Source organism: Catharus ustulatus, chromosome 1, assembly GCF_009819885.2.
Source record: "Catharus ustulatus isolate bCatUst1 chromosome 1, bCatUst1.pri.v2, whole genome shotgun sequence".
NCBI classification, from domain to species: domain Eukaryota; kingdom Metazoa; phylum Chordata; class Aves; order Passeriformes; family Turdidae; genus Catharus; species Catharus ustulatus.
Window position 1 is genome coordinate 138,731,338 of NC_046221.1, and position 10,108 is coordinate 138,741,445.

The 10,108-nt window shown below is 39.5% G+C and overlaps 1 protein-coding gene across 1 annotated transcript; it reads right to left on the bottom strand.

Annotated features, from left to right (window-relative positions):
- Positions 1–721: 721 nt before the first annotated feature.
- On the bottom strand, positions 722–9,997 carry RIDA (reactive intermediate imine deaminase A homolog). Its single transcript, XM_033079103.1, has 6 exons — positions 9,856–9,997; positions 5,736–5,841; positions 5,143–5,197; positions 4,224–4,292; positions 2,591–2,646; positions 722–2,170 (listed from the first exon to the last, which is right to left on the bottom strand). Exons 1-6 carry the CDS (start codon positions 9,915–9,917, stop codon positions 2,108–2,110), a joined length of 411 nt encoding a protein of 136 aa, XP_032934994.1. The 5' UTR covers positions 9,918–9,997; the 3' UTR covers positions 722–2,107.
- Positions 9,998–10,108: the final 111 nt, after the last annotated feature.

Here is a 10,108-nt window from a genome sequence, read left to right on the forward strand (position 1 = left end):
CTAAAAGGGAATTTCAGTTCCTGAGTTTTTGCAGAATGGCACTTACTGAAAAAGCACTTAATGGAAGCAATGTGTTCTGCACTGCATCCAGCATGGAACTTTTTCCAGGTGTTTAATTTACATTTCGGTCTCAGACTATCCCTTACTGTGGAAGCAAATTCACTCTCCTATCACCGAAGTTTCCCAAGGAACGCTATAATGGACTTAAATGCCAAAAAAATATCACAACTGCCATCTAGTGTTGGGTTCGAGGTGGGCACAAAAGCTGCAGGACACAGGTTAGCAAGGCAGTGGGGAAGAACATGAGCAGTAAGAAATAAGATAACCATCGTGGTTATAAAAGGTTAGCTCATGTTCCAGACTCTTGAATGATTTTCAATGAACTTGAACTAAATCTCCTACAAATCAGTGAAATAAATTTTAATTACACCTAAACAAAGCTGTAACAGGGAAATCTAAATATAAATTAGGAATTAAAATCCATTTAAAAGTTTAAATGTGACTCCATTCAATTACATTATTTTAAATTATTATTAATTGATAAAATGAAGGGACATCTGCTTTGTGTTTCCTAGAAAGTCACAGCCATACTAGTTAGTACTAACTCTTTCCTAACAAGTCTGACCATGTTTTTTCTTAGGTGGGATTGCTTATGGAGTCAGAGCTATAGAGCATAAAATGCATTATTAGTACAGCCAAGAAGACAGAACAAGAACAGAAGCCAAAACTAATCGAAGTTTATTTATAGGAAGTTTATTTAGAAAAAAGTCAGGCATTTTTCAAAGGCTGTTGGAAGTTTGCTGTTTGAAATAACAAAGGCATTATCTTGCTTCTAACAAAAATAATTATCTCCGAAAGAAAGCAAGATAATACTATAAAAAAATCCATATATCTGCACATATTTGCTGTGACAGCTTCATTATGAATCTTTTTTTATAATGTTACAATTTATAAGCTCAGTGAAAAGAAGGAATGACTGTTTCACATCAAATCTAGGACTGGTAAATAGGGCTGACTGTTCTCACAGTATCCATTTCTACTTGACAGATGATCAATACAGAAGGATGGGATAAGTTACTGGCATCACCAGTTGGACTTCGCAATATTGCTTAATCACCCCATCAAACCAATGCTTCTGACCTTAATGGCAGAGGAAAAAATTACAAGAACTGTAATGACATAGTAGCTGAAAGCTTCCTGTCCTGGAGAATTTAATCCTTAGATATTAGGGTGTAAATAATAAGCCTGTTATTTTGGTTCAAATTATTTATTATTGAATAAGCAAGCTGGAGACTTTTTTTGTAACAGAGTATTAAACCACAACCAGGAAAAGAAAAGTTTGTTCCCATCATAGACAAGCACATTTTTGCAGTTGCAATTATATTTTATTCTCATTAAACATTTTTTAATTTTATTTTTTTAAAATCAAAACATACTCAAAGTTGAATTGCTATGAAAAAGATTATGAAAAAGGTTACAGGCAGATATTAATTTTCATCTAATTTATAAAGGTATCACTTTACTTCAGAAAATCATAATTTTCTTCCTTCTGAAATTAATATTAACTTTCTCAAGCAATTGCTTACATATGAAAATATCTGAGTCCCAACAGTAATCTATTATGTAAAGAAAGAGGTTAAGAAAATTCAGAAACAAATACAGTAAAATTCCTCGGAAGTGAAGATGTATGCTAAGCAATTCAAGTGTTCTGTTCTCTCATTTCTGTCATTTTTTCTGATTTAAAATTGTTGCTAAAAACCCACTATTACAAATCAGTATAGTTTTCCATGTCCAGATCACCCATAGTGTAACTGTAATACATTCATCCAGGTATCTACCTTAATATCTGAATAACCAGTCACCTCCACAAAGGGCAGGTCCTGTCCTGCAATCTGGCTCAGCTGATTTTAGCAGGACTCAGGCACTTTTCAGGATTTGCCAGCAGATAACTCATTGTAAGTCCTGAAGAAAGCACCTTTCCTCAGTAAATTTACTGATTTCAGCTGTGTGTAACTGCTGTTAGTCAGCTGTAGGAATCAGATATAAGGGAGAAGTATTAACTAAATCAAAAATTGCCATTGTAACATATCCAAGTCTCTACTTATAGTCATGCTGAAGCATCTTGGAGAGGTCCCTTAATGGCAATAGCTTCAATCTCAACTCTGGCCCCCTGGAAAAAAACAATGAAGAAACATATTAGGAGTTTAATGTATTTATTTTATGAAGCAATTGGATGAACTTCATAAGAACAGAGTGACATTTGAGAGATTATATTTCTGACAGTTATATTACTGATTTAGCAATGTTAGTAATATTGTAAATTCAATTTATGCTCGCTCAGATATCATAACCCCTTGTTTCTAATGTTATATCTATCTTCCACCATAAAGAAATGTGTATGTCACATTCAGATCTCTGATAATGTATGACAATAACAATAGCATAATTAGAAAATAAACTAATTAAGAGTCTTCATTAAAATAAATGCAATCAAAGCTATTTCAGAATAAGAAAAGCTGTCAGAATGCTTCAGTAGTAAGGTATTTCAGAAAATTTAGGGTTTTTTTGTAGACAGAAAAGTGACACTTACTTTGGGCAAGGCAGCAACTTGATAGGCTGCTCTGGCTGGGAAGTTTGCCTTGAAAACTGTAATTTAAACAGAAACATCTAGCTATCACTAAACTTGGCTCGATAAAACACAGTTCAAAGTAATCTGTATAAAATGCAATCATTGGAACAGTTTCACTTCCAAGGCTACAACACTTCTATGCCAGCTATCACTTCCCCCTTGTTTTGTTTTGGTAACTGACTGCTCTTAATCTCAGCAAGCCACCACTCATCCCCAAGCAGTCAGCTGCAGTTGTGACCTAGTGGCCAGTGGTAACTTGCATTCTGCTGACACTGCAGGGCCCTAACACCAACTTGGCTGAAAAAGGAAGATTAAATCAGTATGGTGATCATGCAATTTCAAACACCAGGGAGTGGGAGATGGCCCTTTCACAAAAAGAGCAGGAGAGAGAAACAGGCCCCTGCCAAAAGAGTCATAAGCAATGATCCCAGATTCACATAAAGTCACCAGGAATCCAACTTTACTCATATCAAAGGAAAACAGAGGAAATATAGGCCCTTGATTTATTCCTCAATGCCCATTTAGACCTGACAATGACAGATGTTAGAACTGGAGCAAGGCATGGGGAAGGGTACTAATAAAGATATAAGAGCTGAATTTATAGAATATTAGAATAGTTCAGGTTGAAAGGCACATTTAAAGATCATATAGTCCAATTTACCACCATGCCATGGCCAAGAACATCTTTCATTATATCAGGTTGCTCAAAGTCCTGTCCAACATGACTGAATATTTTCAAGAAATTTGCATAATGAAGTCAAAGTTTTACTAGTGACAGTTATCACAAAACTGTTAATAATGGCAATTTTGGGGTCATGCATTGAGATAATAACTCACAAGCAAAGAATCCCAGCAACTGTTTTCTCAAACTCCAGGTTGGAGGCAACAAGTAACTAAGCATGCAGCTGGGCTGGTTTTACCCTGCATAAGCACACACACCCCCCAGTACACTTTGACAAGCAGGAGACTGTTATTTGCTCATCAATGAGACTTCATTCAAGACCAGATGTTGCTATCTAATTAAAAGCCAAGGCTATATATATAAGGAGGTCATGCAAATTGTCTCAAATTATTCTGCACAACACAGCTTGTTGGAATCCCCTATTTCATTCTACATTCAGTTTTGCTGACCAAGCATTGCTCTCTTTTTAATTCAAGGGGAGCAGCATGGCTCATCCTTGTATAAAAAACAAGCCCTGTCCCATAACAATGACCCTCAAGTTGTTCTAAGATACAGACTTAAAAAAAATGGAGATATAAAACCTGAAATTCAGCATTTGAAGGCTGCCTAAAGTAGAATTATAGCCAGGACAGCAGACCATCAAGCAAGATAAAGAGGCAAAGAACATCAACCTGCAGGGATAGTAGGAGCTGATCTTCACAGCGAGCTAGTTAGTGGGAAGGTAGAACACAAATCCACATGAAATTAGGTCTGCTTGATCTGACACTTGAAAATAAAAAATTTTAATATTTCTACAGGAATTTCAAAGAACGTGGAACTACATCATCTGAGTCATTAAAACACTTTGACTACTACGAACATCATTTGTTCCACAAGCCACAAAGGTAAAGCGCAAGCAAAATATCTACTTACATTGTTTGTAAACATCATTAATATCATTGTAGTCCTTCATGTCTGCCATCAAAACTGTAGTCTTCACAACTAGAAATCATGTAAGTGCAGTTATTATACACCTCTGAGTTGCATACAAAAATTGAAAAACTTTAATGCATTTCTTGCTTTTATTTCATATATTTCTCTCAAGTATTCTAAACATTCTGAAAAGTTTTACAGATATTGACCATTAGAGCTACAACCTAGGGAATCACCTAAAAAATCTGAGCACTTAGTATGTAAAAGACTTTAAGGAATTAAGCCATTCCTGACTAGCTCTGAAAAAGCCACACTCTTCCAAGAGACACTGAACTGTTAAGCAGATCAATGAAAATTGCTGTTATAAGCCAGCTGCTGGCAGTAACTTGTATCATATATAATATATGCTGCTAGAAAAAAAAGTTCATAGAAGGTCTGAAACTACAGTCTGTGCTAGAATTTTTTCCCAGGACTGCCTAACCCAGCATTAATCCCAGCATGGCTCCACCAGTAGAGTCCTCCACTCAAAAAGTACTGAAAGTATTGAGAATGTTAACACCATAGATACAAACCTGCTTGCACCTGGAGCAAAGCCTGGGATGCTTAAAATGTCTGTAGTCACTGCAACATTGTCTGTACCTGAGCTTCCCCAGTTGGAATTAAAATATTAGTACCATTGCCAGAAATTTTTGGTGAAAGGCAGTGCTCCACTGATAACTGTTGCAAAGACTTGCATGCAGATTTATTTCTTTCATTTTTTAACCCAAATTCACAATTTCTTTTGTTGCTTCCAGCTTTTAGTAACAATTGAATGTTCAGCAAGTAGCTTTTTTTTTTTTTAAAGGTCACTTGATTTTTTTACTATTTTAATTCAGGTAAAAAGAACCACCTGTTTTGCCACAGTCACAGCAGCACTTACCATTGCCATAGTCACAGCCTGCAGCTTTCAGGATTTCTCCCATGTTTTTTAGAGCCTAAAGAAAAATGAAACGAAAATATCTTCGCTATCAGGTGGGTTATATTTATCTAACTATGTAAATACGACTTGTGACTTGGCTGAATCCATGTTTTACTGTAAGCTGAACCAGCAAAACCTCAACTGTAAAAAAAAGACTGACCTGAATAAAAACTAATAAAAGGGAGCATCTAATAAATATCAAACCATGCATTTGTTAGATGTAAATGCACGATGCAGCTCCATCTCATCCTATTACCTCACTCCACCTCTTTGCTGCTGGGGGAGTAAAACTTTCCCTGACTCAAGCCAGGGTTTTTATTGCTGTACTTCAAACTGGTTCTGTCTTACCTTCCTACATGAAACAGGTTTCTACTCCAAGTTTTCCAAGTTGTTGGAAAAATGACAGCTTTAGTTAAGATGGAATGACTTCCTCCTGCTTTTCCCTCATCTGGAGGATGTGACGTGCTTTCTAGTCTCCTCAATTTCTCACAATTCCACGTTTAATTAGATACTTGTCAACTCCATTATAAGTTAATTGCTGGAAGACTTCTTACCTGCTTGGCTTCCTCCTTTGCCCCTCCAGAAACAAGCTGCCCAGTGGAAGGTTCCAGCCCTATCTGCCCTGCAATGTACATCGTCCGGTCCACCAGCACGGCTTGGCTGAAAACACAACCGACATTTTAGGTCCACTGTTTCCCCACAAAAACATGTCAAATTTCAAATCTGAAAGCACATTTCAAATTTTCTACAGTACTTTATAACATATCAGAAAGAAGACTGAGGTTATGCACATGCAAGTCTGTGCATGCAGTCACACATCAGTCTGCTTACGCTTTTGAAGAGCTGGGATTACACCATCTATGGAAGGGCATAGCTCTGCCCTTGAGGAGATAAACTCTGTTTCTTGCAAAGGCACAAGGTATGGATGCAGCAACACAAAACTAAACTGAGCTACAGGTTCTACACAGCAGATAGCACAGAGGGAAAGCAGAGTAAATAAAAACATTTTTTGCACCCAGATAAATATTCCCTCCCAGTCTGAGAAGCAGACAATACCTTTCAACTACATTTTTCTTCTTAAACAGGCACTATGAAAATGAGTGACACCTGTGAAGTGACACCCTGCACCCTGGTTCTCTGGCAGTATTCCTCCAGAGCAATGAATTTGGCCAGTCAACAGAACACCTTGATTGCCCCATCCCCAGAACAATCACTCTCCTCTCACCAAATAACCTGAGTGACTTCTTGGCTGGGTTAATTCAGAAGAATGCTAAATTCAAGCTATTTGCAAAACATTTATATAAAAATGTCAAGTGTGCTTCTGCTGAAGTTGAGTTGGCAATTATTGATGTCTCTACTAGAAAGGAGTTAAAAGTTGAAAACAAAGATTTAAACTACCTAGCAAATATGCAAGAGACACAACTTAATTCTCTTCAACCAATAATTAAAAACATTTTGTGAAAAAATTATAGAAAGATTCTTTTGAAAGTGTTTATGGCATGTCAGCACCATTTTTCACATCTCTTTTCATTCCACAAGAAAATGCATTCTTTGACCATTCAACAACTCTCTCAAGCTACATAAACTTGAGTTAGGCACCTCCCCAAAGTATCTGAAATAGGAGGTTTGCTTCCCTTTCATGTTGATGAGAAAAAAGGGACACATTCAGAGAATATTTTTAGTGCATGTCTCAACTGAGATTCACTCGGTTGGATTGTCTTAATTCATTCACCTCACAGGGGATCAACCTAATCTAGGGACTCAGTCGAATGACCAGGGTCAGGCAGTTTGAAGTTTTCTGTCCTTTTACTGTCCTACATTCTATAATTTCATAAGGGGAAAAATAGCCAGTAACTTGTCAGATACGATAAATTATCTTACATGGGGATTATTTTTATGTCATCAACTAACAAAACTGGAGTAGATCATACAACTACACCATTCAAAGAAGAGAAACCAGTGAATAAGGTAGCTTTCTAGCTGACACAGTCCTGTTGATAGAAATGTGTCCATGTACACACAGGCTTCTTTAATTTTCTTTCCTACCATTCCTGCTGTGGAGGGAGGCCCTCGGAGCACAAACTCTTGTTTCTGTTTGAAGCACAGAGAACTGTGCAACAAGAAGGTATGGGCTCTCCAGAGAGATTGTCTTGTACTGCTTATCACAAAGCAAATGACAGTGACACGTTTATCTCAACAGAGACCTTCGGAGAGTCCTAAATCGTGAACAACTTGGAAAAGAACAAGCTGAAGCCTTCTGATACCACTGCCACATCAGCATCTGCACCAGCCTTTACTGGGTCCCCTTCTCTGCTCCTCAACTCCTTCTTGGTGTGCTCACCAGTGGAATACTGTATTCACCGAGATTAGGAACAATTTACCAGCCAAGGAGTACACTTTACTGCACTCAAATGCACAAGTGAAGCTATGGAAAACTTCAACTCCACAGACCCAAATCATTCTTTAACTGCAGATGCACCTCAATAACTAGGGCCAGTCGTAGCTACTCATTAATCAGTAAGGATGTGAATGTATACCTGAAGTCTTTCAGGTTATAGCGTTAAATGCTTAACTGGGCAGACACTGTGACCTTAGAACAACACTGTCTGTCAGAGAGAAGGTGTTAGGAACCATGCTCTTCGTTAATCAGATCTTTACACAAATGATTGTGGATTAATACAAGAGCAGTATGTCTGCAGTGTCTTTTAAAAGATTAATAACATTAATGAGAAATATAGACCCATATAGAAATATAGACACAGATATGTTCCTTTTTATGTATCTATTTACCTACCTATCTCAAGGTACTGTGGCAAATGGATGCAGCTAAGGAAATAGAAAAACACAGTAAAAACAGGTCACCAAAAAGCATACTGAAGGGCTGTAGCAGAACCAGGAATGAAGCCCATACTTCCCAATTCTTCATTCCACATTAAGCCCTCATTCCTATGTAACCAAGCTCAGATTTCACAGCAGAGATTTGGCAGTTATTTCTTGTGCAACTTCTGCTCTCTGGACTTTGACAAGTTTACTTAAATCTGATAAACTAAGTTAGGGATAAACTTTTTGACGTTAGACCTGTCATACATTTAACAGGTTCCATAATAAGCAGTATTTAATCAAAAACTACCAATAAGCATGACATTTTGGAGTGGAAAGCTATGTTGAAGGCTGGGACAGTGGTGTGCAGTGCAGAAAAGAATTGTTGTCTTCCCGTGTCTTAGACGTTCCCCTGATGCCAAGCAATGCCAGGCCCCTGGCTGCAATCCACCAACAGTTTATTGTTTACAGAAGTTAACCTTCATGTCATGTCTCTCTGCTTCTACACTTTGTATTTTTCCATCTTCATAATGCCTATAAGAAACTCAAGAGTTTGGAACTTAGAAAGCTCAGGATACAAAGTAACGGAGACAAAAATGCACCTGGAAGGCACAAAGATGCTATTGCGAACACAAAGCCTGAATACAGAATTAAAAATTCTTAGAAAATGTCCCGGTAAAAAACCCTCAGTACTTTAGCTATAAGAATCTATTATACTGACTGCACATTTTTTCATATCCAAATTGCAAAGAGAAACCTTTCTGCAATTAAGACTGGGATTTTTCTTTATTTTAATTATATGCAGAACTGCTACAACAACATACTTATGAAGTGTTGGACATTTCACATATTTTTACAGCAATTAAGTTTTTAGACTGAAAAACATTTAGAACTATTCAAAATAAGAAAGAATTTTCAATTCCCAGGCATTGAATTCTCCATCTAACCAAGCTTGCCCTGGACTGGGCTCAGCCTTCACCCTCCATAACCTGCACAGTCAGCATCTCTAGCTTCCCTATATGACATGCTTTTTCTTACTAGGCTGCACTTTGCAGTGGCACCATAGCCCCACTCGTGCTTTGAGACTCCAGGTGTCCCTGGGGGTTACTGGAGGAGGGGGTGCCAGGACTGGCCCCTGCTCAGGGTTCCTGCTCAGCCCCAGGCCTGCCTGACAGACCCCCAGGGACCTGCCAAACCCCCAGCAAAACCTGCTCCTGCATCTCCCGAGAGACCTCCTGCTCCCAAAGTCAGAGCTGTTAGTGTTGGAAGGGTCCTCTGGGTCACCTGGAGCAGGTGACACAGGAATGCATCCAGCTGGGTTCGGAATGTCTCCAGAGAGGGACGCTCTACAACCTCCCTGGGTAGCCTGTTCCAATGCTCTGCCACTCTCAATATAAAGAAGTTCTTCTTCATGTTGAGCTGAAATTTCTTGTGTTCTGGTTTATGGCCTCTGCTTGTCCTGTCACTAGGGACCACTGAAGAGAGTCTGGCACCATCCTCTTGGCACCTGCCTTTGAGGTATTTAGAGCTGTTGATGAGTTTCTCTCTCAGTCTTCTCTGAACAGCTCCCCCAGTCTCTCCTCATAAAAGATGCTCCAGACCCCTCGTTATCTTTGTGCCCCTCTGCTGACCCTCTCCAGTACCTCCTTGTCTTTCTTGTACTGAGGAGCCCAGAACTGGACACAGCTCTCCAGATGTGGCCTCACTAGGGCTGAGCAGAGGGACAGGATCACATCCCTCGACCTCCTGGCCACTTTCCCGATGCAGGAAAGCACTGGCCACAAAGGCACTGCCGGCTCATGGTCACCTTATTACCCACCAAGACTCTCAGATCTTTCCTAGCTAAGGCATTACCTGTAGGGACCCAGTGCAGGGGCCTTAGTAGTGCTGATTATCTTCTTCACGAGCGAAGCCATGGCTGGAGCCGGTGAAGAAACTGCAGCAAGTTCTGAGGCCTCCTCTCCTGCACTCCCTCCCCTCAGCGCCCACCCACCGCCCGCGGGGGCCTCTGGGAAATGTAGTCCTTCAGGGCTGTGCCGGAGCAGCGCGCATGCGCCGTGCCGGGGCGTGGATGTGCACGTGTGCTGGTGGAGGCCGCGCCGCGAGT

Bases quoted from the DNA above. Each gene is read 5' to 3' on its own strand.
- RIDA (XM_033079103.1), bottom strand. From the start codon at position 9,917: ATGGCTTCGCTCGTGAAGAAGATAATCAGCACTACTAAGGCCCCTGCA. The intron at 5,842-9,855 runs GTAATGCCTTAG...TTGTGTTTTCAG, and splicing joins CCTGCACTGGGTCCCTACAG to CCAAGCCGTGCTGGTGGACC. The intron at 4,293-5,142 runs GTAAGTGCTGCT...CATGATTTCTAG, and splicing joins AGGCTGTGACTATGGCAATG to TTGTGAAGACTACAGTTTTG.